Here is a 13,877-nt window from a genome sequence, read left to right on the forward strand (position 1 = left end):
TTATTCCGTCCGCGCGCCGATTCTCGGAAACGCGTAGGTCACATTCTCCTAATATTTGAGCCTTTTCATATTACGCTTTTTTTAAAGTTTTATATATGAAAATGTGCGCAAAAACATGCACAATATAACAAAAATTATTGGAAGGTTGTCGCATTTCTCATTTTTTTATATTGCAAAATATAACAAAAATTATTGGAGGTTGGTAGCATTTCTCATTTTCTTTATATTTGCATATAAAAAAAATTTTAAACAAAAATTCGACATTCGGTCAACTTTAACTCGTTCGAACTGGTCGAAAACTGCATTTGTAAGCTAAAACTCTTACAGTATCGTAATATTCAATCATTTTCCTTCATTTTGAAACAAATTTCAAGTCTCTATAACAATATTTCGATTTATGGTGAATTTTTAAAAAAATTATTTTTTTACATCCGCGCGCTACGAATTCATGCATCATTTTGTAATAATATTTTCTCTGTGTTGCTTTTATCGTTTTACAATGTGTTATATATCAAAATGATCGCAATTTAGTGCACATTACAACGAAAAAAAAGTAACTTGTTACCTCTAACCGTTTGGCGCACAGCGCGATTTGAATACAATTATATATGAAATTTCGTATTTGCGCTATCATATATCGCATTATTTATATATGATAATGATAATTTTTTTCATTTCTGATGGTTGCATACTAAACTTCAAGCAATGACAAAAAAAGGCGCCAAAAATGAACTCTTAATCTTGAAAACTAATTGCGCTGTGATTTTTTAAAAATATTTTTTCCGCTTACGCGCTCACTCTCAAACCCCTCCGGCACACGGGAGTCATTTTTTTATTTACCGCTCCGGCGTTTAAGGGTTAACTGTATGTGCCGTAACTACGTAACATAGTGCATACAGATTGTATCAGCACTTTTCTCCGAGGTTAAGCAAGTAATTTTCACAGAACGACAACTCTAATATGTTTTACAAGTGGATCAACGAGTTCTTATATAGTGACAAACACTGAATTACGTACTGCCTTTGTATTATTTTCAAAAATATAAATAGCATACACAAAATCTCCGTACTGGTTCTACACTTAAAGCATGAAAACTTAAACTAATTGCAGTACAATAGTACGTGCTTCAGAAATCAAACAAAATTTCTGAAGGGATATCTTTGAAAAGTGAAGTAACTTTGAAATTGGGTATCGCATCTTATAAAAGTACGCATATCCACTAGCTGTAGGTGATGTAATTATCTTTGCATCATATATGTGCACGTACAAAAATAATAATAATACATTTTAAATAAATATTTTATACAGAAAAGCTTTCAAACTTAAAAATTTACATAATAAATCAAACACACTTTTGCATGGTTTTGCAGTTTCTGGAGGATTTGCAAATGTTCGCGTTATTGTGAACTTGCGTATGATAATAGTTAGGTTCCAATGAAAAGTTCATGCGATTGTGAATTCACCCAAATCGAATCGCTCACGTTCGGGATATTACTAGTGACTTTGGGACATAGGGTTGTAACTTTACTTTGGCCTAAAATTATTTTTTGAGGTAGATCTTCACCTTCAAATTTTGTTTACTACTCCAAATATATATATATATATATATATATATATATATATATATATATATATAATATATTAATATATTATATATGATTTTTTTGTGGTACAACATTTACCTCACAACCCTAGACCCTTGGGTATCTATTTTTGAGAGTAGCATTTTCTTTTCGACTGGTTCATTGTTATTTTCAGGAAGTACAATGGTACCCTGAATGCTGTTTGTAGTATCATGTTTTTTTCACTTACAATTAGATCATCTATATTTTTCAAAGACAAATAGTCTTCAGGCTGATTTTTTGTTATGGCTTCTATAAGCCAAGTCTTCTCTTTTATTAGTCTGCCTTAAATGCCTATTTCCTAAATCTTCCCATTTTAATGCTGAAATATTTTGGTCAGTTTCCATGGTTAGAAACATTGATATACTTCCATTCCCAAAGAGGGAGTCGAAGCGAGTCAAGGTTGTCATAATAGTAATTTACCAAAAGAGATATACAAATCCCTCTTGATAGCCATACACAAGAAACCTGGTGCAGTCGAATGCAATTTATATAGGACCATCAGTTTAATAGACCAGAAAACAAAGATGATTCTAAAAGTAATTTTAAACAGAATAAAAGGAAAACTAAAGCCAGAAATTGCTGAGAAACAATGCGGATTTGTAAAGGGGAAAGGAACAAGAAACCAATTTTCATCAAGCAAATGTTAACAAAGAGCTATAGAAGTTCAGAAAGACGTATATGTTTTATAGATTATGAAAAAGAAAAAAGCATTTGATAGAGTGAGGCACACTGAGTTGGTAGAAATACTACACAGAATAAACGTAGATAGCAAGGACATCCAACTCATTACCAACTTATACTGGAGCCGAATGGTAGCAGTCAGCATTGACAACAGCTTATCAGAATGGGTGGAAAAAAAAAGAAAAAAAAAAAAAGAGAAGCGTTTGCTAGGGATGTGTATTATCACCAGATCTGTTTGTAATATATGGAAAGATCATCTTGAGAAGTATAAGAGGATATGGAAGGGATAACAATATCAGATACGCAGAGGATACAGTAATCATTGCAGACACAACTGAAAAACTGCAATCATTAGTAGACACAGTAAACAGGGAGCGAAAAAATGGGACTGAAAATTAATGAAAGAAAAAAAATGGAAGTTGTAGTGGTATCAAAGAATCAAGATCCACCAAATTGCAAAATATTGATAAACAACACGAGTATAAAACTAGCTAACAGTTTTGTTTACCTGGGTAGTCTACTAACACAAGATGAGAGAGCAAAACAAGATATTTAGAGAAGGATTTTGAAAGCTAAAAGCTTTTAAAAATATGAAAAACCCTCTAACAAATAACAGAACTGGAACTCTCACAAGAACAAGAGCTCTGAAAACGTGTGTGGTCCACCCTCATGTATGGATCAGAGCTGGACAATCAGCAGGAATTGAAAGCCAAGTTGAATGGAGCGAAGATGTGGTTTTATAGAAGAATTGGAACAGAGAGCCCTTGTAAGAGAAATAAGATGATTTTTGTTGGACATATAATAAGTGAGAAGAGCATTTGTGCCTTATTGGAAGGATAGAGGGGAGGAGAGAGAGAGGTAGACAAAGAGTAAAATACTTGGACAGCTTGGCGGGAGACTTGGATAGAGATTACACAGTAAATTAACTAATACAAGCGGCTAGAGATTGAAAGGTGTAGGCAAATGACCACCAACGTCCAAGACACGGCACTTGAATGATGATGAAATGGCACTAACATTTTAATACCACGTTGACTTTGGTAATTTGGACTTGGAACAGTCCATGGCTGTGCCAAGTCATAGGACAGTTAGAATTTATATCCATAAAACAGATAATACAAATTTCATCCAGAATGAGGTCCCTCTCACCAGGGAGGCCCAACTGTTAACCACAATGGTAACTGTCCTGGGAACCTCACCTGGATATACACCATACCTTCAGTGCCTTAACCTTTAATGGGTGGATACTCATATGAGTAGGAATTACAGGGTTTGGGTGGTGGACAGATTCACTCATGGCGAGCATCAATATCATGCGCCATCGATTCGGGGGAATCTAGCTGAAAAGAGGTTTCATTACTTTTATAGTCCATAAATCCACAAATGGCAACTTGTAGACTAACTCAGATCAACAAAGTAGGCAGCTCAAGCGTCAGTTGTGATCTTGACTTCCAAGGGGGGAATGTTGAGTTTCTCTTCCTTCCATGATGTCTTTTTATTTGCTCATAAATATACCCAAGGGTTGCTGTTGGTTTTAGTTCTTATCTTTTATGATAGTATGTCAGTTGTAATTGTAATATTGCAAAGAAAAGGGCAAAGAAATATTAGAAAAAACATGTATAATCTAAAATAATTATATTAGCAAAAACATGTTTGTAATCCAAAAAAGTTACTGCATCTTTGATCTCAGTAAATTTACATATATATTTTACAAACAGAATTTGTTACTGATCTTAGATCGTATCTGTTATGATTTTGTGTGAGCTGCAATTATAATTTTACAAAATAATTATTTATTAGAGATGACATGTATAACTTGGAAAAATTTACGATTGTCTTGTAAAAGAGGCCCTACAAGGGGTTGTACACAGTCTTTTTTCAACTACTCATGGAAGGTAGGGAGATTTTTTTTCTTTCGTACACCATGTGCATTTGCATATCTTCCTCTTTCCATTTGATGTGTTTTTTCTTAAATTGGCTAATCTCAAAGTTTCCCCAGCCTAGGGTGCTGCATAAGGTTTATTTAGCCCAGCTCTTAATGATTAAGGGTAGTAAGTCTGTTGAGATTGAACTCAGCACTGGAAGCATAATTTAACATAAAAGCATTTGCCAAATTTGGCAGTTTGTGCCAGGGAGAACAAAAGATAATTGTTTACCTCTCTGAAGGGAAAGGAGTAACAAATTTTCTTTTCTTCCTCAGCCAAATCTCAAACATTTACAAATCAAAATTAACACAATGGACAACTAATAAAACACAATTTACAAACTGGATTTTTAATTCATATTCTTCATACAAAAGGTCACAGCAAAAAAATGCTGTGGTGTAAGAAGATTATATGTCATTAAGCTCAATTCATCCCACTCAGGCCTAGAGAGCAATACAGACACGAGCCTTTGGAACAATGTAAAAGGACTCTTTATCAGAAATTTATAAAAAAATTTAAGACACTTGTTATGCTCCATAAAAACTTGTGACCTGTACCACAAACCTCCTTTAAGGTTCTAATCAACCTCTATCAAGGTAAAATTTCACACGATTTTATTTTTAATATTGTGTAAATGAATTGGCTTCACTATTTGAGGGCCTTAATGAGACATGATGTACAAATCTATGAGAGTGAAGTACATCTGTCATAACAGCTGGTCTCTCATCATAACAAAGGATCCCAAGACTTTTAGGAAACCTTTGTCAGACCTTGACTGTTTTACAAAATATTTATGTACATTCATTTGTTCGCTAATGAACACCATAACTCTAACACTAAAATAAGTTAAATCACTCAAAATCTAATAAATACAAACAAAAAATTTCTTATTAACTCAATAAAGATTTTCTTTGGCTTTCCCATTAAAAATATATATGGAAAATTTTACAGTTCAAGGATAACCAACTAAACAAATTTATACCAGCGCTGTCTTCATGCACTCAAGGGAGCCCATAACAACACAGGTCATACAAAGACCAGTTCTACAAAATGAAGCCTATTTGATTAAATAAATAAAAAAAAGAAAACTCCTATAATACTTCTGGCTGACCTACAATGTGTACAATGCTCATTCAACTTCTTCTTCTTCCTCCTCATCCTCTTCACTTTCACTTTCTTCTTCATCATCCTCATCTGGTGTATCCACAGTCTTTTGTTTCTTGGCTGCAAAGTTTCCTTCTTTGAAGGCTTTCATTTCCTGCAAGTCAAAATTATATTTAGCTATGAAATGGACTGCTTGAAAAGATGAGAAATTAGTTAAAATAGAACACCTGGAAAATTGGAAATTACTACCGTGACAATGGATTCACTGAGAGCAGCAAGATACTGTACATCTGGATATAAGACATGGATTAGCCCGAAGAAAAGTTGTTCACTGTACCAGAACAATGTACTGCATCCAGAAGTGTATACTGTACACCAAAACTTTTTCTAACACAGAAAAGGATGGATAAAGGACTATTTTTAACAAAGAAAAGATGTAAAATGCATGAAAGGCAAGAAATATAAAAAAATAAGGAATATTTTCAATATTCAGATTATACCCTTCAGCAAAATGAAGGATTTAATGATGAAAGTAACTATTACCATCATTTACTGGTACAGTTTCATTGTCATTAGCTAGCTTCAATTATTTGATTTTACATGAGGTATGAAAACCTGAGTAAGACTAGCTAACAAAACTGTACATTCATTGGGAAGACAAAAAACAGCAAAATACCGGAACGACATAACCCAATAATGCCTGTAATGGATTATCAAAAGTGATAAAATATTCTCCTTTGTACTTTAAATATACATACGTATAAGTATGCTACTCAGCACTAAATAAAAAAAAATAAAAAAAAAGGTAAATGATGACATAATGAACAAAATGTTGCATGTAGATATAAACATGGTAAGTTATATCCACAAGGTGTTTGTGATATTACAAGGCAAAATGAGAATCAATGACCATGGTAAAACAGAAGATTAATATTATCTCTCGAATAAATTTGTCGAAAACAACACACAAGCAGTCCCTGGTTATCGGCGGGGGTTCCATTCTCGGTGGGGGTGATGAAAAGCAAAAAATGCCATTAACTGCAACTCGGCAATTATATGGCGCTAAGTTTGTCAGTGATGCCTCAATTAGGTATGTTATGGCGCTGATTACTGAAACTTGGCCTGTTACGGCGATAAATCGCCATCTAGTGCATACAACCGGATCGCCATTAACCGAATCCACCAGTAACCGGGGATACAATGCTTGGTATATAAAATTTGTGGTAACACAACAATGTAAATGGCAATTTTACTAAATTGTACAAAAACAAATTAATATAATGTATTATTGTAAAGATTGACAGGAAAGTTACTGCATAAAAATATATTCACAGTGATAAAACCATGGAAGGCTGTAGGTCAAAGGACTTAGGCTATGGGTAGCCAGCATATACCTAAATACTGAACTGCAAACCGGGTTACATCACAATTCGGCTTACGACATGCATGTGAGAGCCTAACACTTTTGTAAGTTGACACCTAACTGCATTTCCTATAACCTTCTGTTACATCTTATGAACACCATATTTGGAAGCTTCGATTTCAAGTTAATAGCCCCTATGGGCTTCTTTCATATGAATAGGGTTCACCTGAGTATAATAATAATAATGGGCACCATGGCAGAGTGGTTTAGCTCATCAATGGACTGGTTAACCCCCTATGGAAAAAGTGCGCAGATCACTCTCATGGGCCATAAGTGAATCATGGCAACTCTACCCCAACTCTTAATAGCTAGTCAGTACAGCAGAGAAGGATCAGTTTGCCTTAGGATGGCTTAGGAGAGTGTTGTTCAAAATTCCCATCCAACGAAATCGTGTAAATACTTTACAATAAATATACTCAGAATTTGTTACTACTTTTAGTTATCTGTTATGATATTGTGTGCAAGGGTGCGTGCAGCATATTTTCCAAGGGGGGCAAATCTTCATAATACATAGAAAGTTTCCGGTATCAAGAACACAAACACTTTCAACTCTGAACAAGCAGGTTAATTCCAAAAAACAGTATCAGCACCTGCATTTCTTTAAATAAGGCAACTATATATAAATATATAAAGTGCTCCGCAGTTTTACATGTTCCACATTTCAGTAGTCCACTTTGTCGCAGATTTTTGTGAAACACATTATTCACTTTTCCACAGGGAACTTGGACTAATTTGCAGATTTTTTTTTAATTGACCACATCTCAAAATTATTATTAATTTGCTTTTTTTCTAGAGCAACACTATTTATTCACTAATTACAGTATTTTTTATAGTGTATGTGACTAAATACTGATATTCATGATAAAAATGATTTACAGCATACTTATAATGTAGTTATGTATCTACTAAGCTGATGTTAATTGAAAAATCTTTGCTTTCAACAAGAATGCTTTTCATTTTTTAATTCCGTAGATAAATTAATCTTTGTTGGGTCCAATTTGGGCATTCAATAAGTAAATGCTGCACTGTCATGGGTGTTTGACATCTATTACACTTTATTGGGTCGGCATGTGGTGTTGACATCATGTGATGCGAGAATCTTGTGTCCTATACAGAGCCTTGTTAGGATACCTCTTTTGATCTTTCTTTCTGTGAGGATGTCTTCCATGCATACACTTAAGTCTTTATGTCTTTAAGTTTATTTCTGGTTGGCACTAAGGCTCATTCTCTTTTCCAATCCTGGTATATCAATGGTTTAGCAGATGTTATCCAGTCTGACCCTGGGGCATGTGTAATTCTTGGAGGGATAGTGCAGGCTAATTTAGCAGCTGAGTCTGCATTTTCATTTGTGCTGGAATCCAACATATTTCTATTGATAATCTTGATTGGAGGAGTTGATGAATTTTTATTTGTATTTCCTGCACTGTTTGGTTTACTGATTTATACTGTCTTATAGCATCTATAGCACTACGTGAGTCACTGAAAATAATAGACACTTGGTTTTGCCTCAGATATCATATCAAGAGCCATCTCTATGGCTGTGACTTCAGCAGTAAATATTGATGATATTAAAGGTAGGCTTTTTTTGATTAACCCTCTTACGCCGAAGCCCTAAAAATCAAAACCTCTCCCGTATGCCGGGGCCGGTTTGGAGTGAGCGTGGAAGCGGAAAAAATAATTTTTTCAAAAAATCACAGCGCGCTTAGTTTTGAAGATTAAGAGTTCATTTTTGGCTCCTTTTTTTGTCATTGCCTGAAGTTTAGTATGCAACCATCAGAAATGAAAAAATAATTATCATATGTAAATAATGCGATATATGGTAGCAAAAAAAAAAAAAAAAAAAAAAAAAAAAAAAAAAAAAAATCATACATAATTGTATTCAAATCACGCTGTGCAAAAAACGGTCAAAGCTAACGAGTTACTTTTTTTCCGTTGTATTGTACACTAAATTGCAATCATTTTGATATATAATACATTGTAAAACAATAAAAGCAACACCGGAAAAATATTATCACAAAATGATGTACGAATTCGTAACGCGCAGAAGTAAAAAAATGTTTTTTTCAAAAATTCACCGTAAATCTTAATATTGTTCTAGAGACTTCCAATTTATTTCAAAATGAAGAAAAATGATGAATATTACGATACCGTAAGAGTTTTAGATTAGAATTGCAGATTTTGACCATTTCGGACGAGTTAAAGTTGACCGAATGTCGAAACTTTTATATATATATTTTCTTATAAGCACATATTTTGGAGATGGGAAAAGCTATAACCTTCAATTATTTTTTATTGTATTCTTCATGAATTTGCGCACATTTTGATATATGAAACTCTATAAAAAGGCTAATATGAAAAGGAGCAAATATTAGGATAATGCGATGTACGCATTTCGGAGACTTACGGCCGCGAATCGGCGCGCGGAGGGAAGTTAAATATATTTTTCAAAAATTCACCATAAATCACAATATTATTCTAGAGACTTCAAATTGGTTTCAAAATGAAGATAAATGACTGAATATTACTAGGCCATAAGAGTTTTAGCTTACAATTGCGTTTTTCAACTATTTCGGTAGAGTCAAATTTGACTGAACGTGGTTTTTTTTCTATTTATCGTGATTTATATGCAAAATATTTCGACAAAAAGAGAAAAGCTACAACCTTCAATCATTTTTAGTTGTATTCTACATGAAATTGCGCACATTTTCATATGTAAAACTTTATGTAACAGCTAATTTTAATTGGTGCAAACATTTCGACAATCGCACACAAAAAATTATGATTTTTTCGGAAGAGTTACCGCGCGGACGTAAGGAAAATGTTTTTTTTTTTTTTTTTTCCCCCATAAATTCACCATAAATCAAAATATTGTGCTAGAGACTTCCAAGTCGTTTCAAAATAAAGGTAAATGATTGAATATTACTAGAATATAAGAGTTTTAGCTTACAATTGCATTTTTTGACCATTTCGGTAGTCAAAGTTGACCAAAAGTTGAAATTTTTGCACTTAACGTTATTTATATTGAAAAAATGTTCACTGATATAAAAGCTACAACCATGGGTTGTTTTTAGTTGTATTGTGCATGAAATTGCGCACATTCCATATCATAAAACTTTATGTAACGGCAAATTTAAAATGGTGCAAACATTAGGACAATCGCACGAAAAAATTTATCGGAAGAGTTACCGCGTGAACGTAAGGAAAAAGTTTTTTCATAAATTCACCATAAATCGAAATATTGGGCTAGAGACGTCCAATTTCTTGCAAAATGAAGTCAAATGATTGAATATTACTAGCATATAAGAGTTTTAGCTTACAATTGCGTTTCTCGACCATTTCAGTAGAGTCAAAATTAACTGAAGGTTGAAATTTTTGCACTTATCGTTATGTATGATATTCAAAACTGATAAAAGCTACAATCATGAGTATTTCTTGGTTGTATTGTACATGAAATTGCACACATTTTCATATATACTTCATGTAAAGGATAATTTAAAATGGTGCAAAAATTATGTTAAAGTGACGAAGTAATTTTTGAGATGTGTCACTGATACTTTTTAGTGCGATAAGAAAGAAATTCGCGCTTGCGCGCCTCCGTAGCGATTGTAAACAAAAATGATATTGTTATGATACAATAAAGTTTTATACATACTTACCTGGCAGATATATACATAGCTATTGACTCCGTCGCGCCGACAGAATTTTCGAATTTCGCGCACACGCTACAGGTAGGTCAGGTGATCCACCGCGCTGCCGCTGGGTGGCAGGAATAGGAACCATTCCCGTTTTCCATCAGATTTTTTCTACACCATCTGTCTCCTGAGGGGAGGCTGGGTGGGTAATTTAATTGTATATATCTGCCAGGTAAGTATGTATAAAACTTTATTGTATCATAACAATATCATTTTATACATTCAACTTACCTGTCAGATATATACATAGCTGATTCACATCCATTGGAGGAGGGTAAAGACAGCTAATAAAACTGATTTAACAGAAATCACAACAAATCGTTGTAGGTAAAATAAAAATAAAATAAAACTGGTTCCTACCTGTTTAGACTGAAGACTTCATGGTTAATGCCCAGGAGTCTGCTTAGTCTCAAGAGCCTCAGTGAGATATTGATCTATTGCTAAGAGTTCTTGTAGGTCTGCCAAAGGGGTCTTATCCACTTACTTGGCCGATCCTATAAGGGCTATGTCAAAGGGTTTCAATCCACTTATATGACAAGAACCTTTTTTCTAAGGAGCACAATCCCAATCCTGATCACCTTAACCTAACCAAATGTTGTTTCTAAGATTGCAAGAAGTCATCCCGGACTCCTTGCAAACAACAAAAAAACTCAATCCACATTATTTTACACCTAATTCTTTATGAAAAATAAATAAAAATAAACAAAAATAATTTCAATTTGTACTACCTCGCTTGTAAGACCTATTCACATTCTCATACTGTCAAAAGCACCAAAGGCCGCCTGTGCGACACCAAGCACTCCTGTCAGCAGAAAATCCTGATACCGTCTTAAAAGGAGAGGTCCATGTACGAATTTAGACAATGTCTTTAATACTACTCCGTTTAAAAGGCACATTTCTAGTTCCTTACTAGCAAGGGCTACGGCCGCCTGAGCGACACCAAGCACTTTTACCAGTAGTAACACAGAAACCCGCCTCAAATAGTGGAGATCTACGTAATCAAAGACACCGTTTTTATCCAAGCCTATCCTGTAAGATAAACTCACAGTTCCTTACCTAAACAAGGCCATGGCCGCCTGTGCAACAACTAGCCGCCAGGTAAGAAAGTTAGAGCCCATCCCACTGGTATGGTATGGAAATATTAGACTTTTAATAAAAGTTTAAGGATCGGTATGTGTCCTCAGTCCCAGCACTGTATCCGCAGACACAAAAGGACCTAGAGAGAAGCACTTGTCATAGGTAATTTTAACATCTCTAAGATAGTGGGATGCAAATACCGCGTTGCATCTCCAATAGGTCGCATTAATAATGTCCTTCATGGACATATTCTTTTGGAAAGATAATGATGTTGCCACTGCTCTTACCTCATGAGCCTTAACTTGTAATATTTTAAAGGAATCCTCTGCAGAATCGCTATGAGCCTCCAAATAATACCACTTCTTCTAATAAAATACGCTAGCGCAATTCTTGGGACATTGGTACTTTTCGTTTTTTCTTGGTCCCGAACTGCGCACCATAGACTTGTTTACATGCCTTTAACTCTTCTTTCTTTTTAAGATAGAACCTAAGAGCTCTAACTGGGCATAAAGTTCTTTCAATTTCGTCTCCCACTAATGTTGAAAGAATTTTCACTTCAAAACTCCTTGGCCATGGTTTCGAAGGGTTCTCATTTTTTGCCAAAAAGAGAGTTTGAAAAGAACAGATGGCTGCGTCTTTCTTAAAACCCACCCGAGAATCTAGAGCATGGATTTCACTTATTCTCTTAGCTGTCGCTAAGGCTATGAGAAACACACACTTTCTCGTCCAATCTCTGAACGAGGCACGGTCGGGAGGTTCAAATTTTTCTGATGTCAGGAATTTGAGCACAACATCCAGATTCCAACTTGGAGGAGTAGCAGACTATAGATTTTGAAGTCTCAAACGATCTTATCAGATCGTGCAAATCTCTATCCTCTGCCAAAGTTTAAAACCTCTATTTCTAACATACTACTGCTGACAGCATACTTCGGTATCCCTTTATGGTAGGCACGGAAAGATTAGATTCCTCTCTCAGGAATAACAGAAAATCTGCTATATTGGTCACAGAGGTATCGGAGGAGGACAGCTTATTCTTCCTACACCATCTTCTAAACACATCCCACTTCGATTGGTAGACCCAAATAGTTGACGATCTTCGGGCTCTAGCAATTGCTTTCGAAGCCTTGCTTGAAAAGCCTCTCGCTCTGACCAATCTTTTTGATAGTCGAAAGGCAGTCGGAGCGAGAGCGGGGAGTTTTGATGGAACCTCTCGTGGGGTTGTCTGAGAAGATCCATCCTGTTTGGAAGAGATCTTGGGTTAGTCTACTGTCCATTCTGTACCTCTGTGAACCAATCTTGGGATGGCCAAAACGGGGCGATGAGAGTTTAAATCTCGTCCCTGTTGATGCTACGAACTTCTTCATCACTACTCCTAGCAACTTGAATGGAGGGAAAGCAGTAAGCGTCGAGTCCCGACCACTCCAGTAGCATGGCAATCCACCGCTATCGCTCTCGGGTCTTCTACTAAGGAGCAGAAGTTCTCTATTCTCTTTGACAGGAACGTCGCAAACAAATCTATCTGCGGCCTTCCCCACAGGTTCCACACGTCTTGGCAGACTTGTTCGTGCAGAGTCCACTCCGTGGGGAGAACTTGGTTTGTCCTGCTGAGCCTGTCTGCTCTGACATTCCTTTCCCCTTTTACAAATCTGGTCAGGAGGGTGATATTCCTCTCCTCCGTCCATGACAACAGATCCCTCGTTATCTCGAATAGGGAAAACGAGTGCGTCCCCCCTTGTTTTTTTATATAAGCCAACGCCGTGGTGTTGTCTGCGTTGACTTGAATCACTTGATTTCTTACTTCTGACTCGAAGAATTTTAATGCCAGAAAACACTGCATATAGTTCTTTGGCATTTATATGCCAATCCTTTTGTTCTTTCTTCCATTTGCCAGAGACTTCTCTTGCCCCTAGAGTCGCTCCCCATCCCGTCTCTGAAGCGTCTGAGAACAAGATTTGGTTTGGGTTCCGAACCTCTAGGGACACTCCCTCGTTCTTTTTGAGTGGGAGCAGCCACCACTTTAGGTGTTTCTTCACCTCTATTGTTACCGGAAAAGTGTCCGACAGATGGCCCTTCTTCCAAGTCCAAGATCTCTTTAGGAAGAATTGTAGAGGCCTTAGATGAAGTCTTCCTAGGGATACAAATTGTTCCAGGGAAGAAAGAGTCCCTAGAAGGCTCAGCCACTCCCTGGCTGAACTCCTGTCTTTCTTTAGGAAGGATGTTACTTTCTGAATCCCTCGAAGAATCCTTTCTTGGGACGGAAAAACCCGAAAATCCCGAGAACTAATCTGAATCCCCAAATAGACTAAGTCCTGACTGGGGATTATCTGCGATTTCTCGAGATTCACGAGAA

At 35.8% G+C, this 13,877-nt stretch overlaps 1 protein-coding gene across 1 annotated transcript in view; it reads right to left on the bottom strand.

The window, feature by feature from the left end:
* Positions 1 to 4,564: 4,564 nt before the first annotated feature.
* Positions 4,565 to 13,877, bottom strand: part of LOC135196193 (uncharacterized) — a 105,513-nt gene continuing 96,200 nt past the window's right edge. Inside the window, exon 5 of the mRNA XM_064222790.1 lies at positions 4,565 to 5,489. Within this exon, the coding sequence (XP_064078860.1) occupies positions 5,361 to 5,489 (129 nt within the window). The 3' untranslated portion in view covers positions 4,565 to 5,360. The remainder of the gene's footprint in view (positions 5,490 to 13,877) is intronic.

Source organism: Macrobrachium nipponense, chromosome 17 (assembly GCF_015104395.2).
Source record: "Macrobrachium nipponense isolate FS-2020 chromosome 17, ASM1510439v2, whole genome shotgun sequence".
NCBI classification, from domain to species: Eukaryota; Metazoa; Arthropoda; class Malacostraca; order Decapoda; family Palaemonidae; genus Macrobrachium; species Macrobrachium nipponense.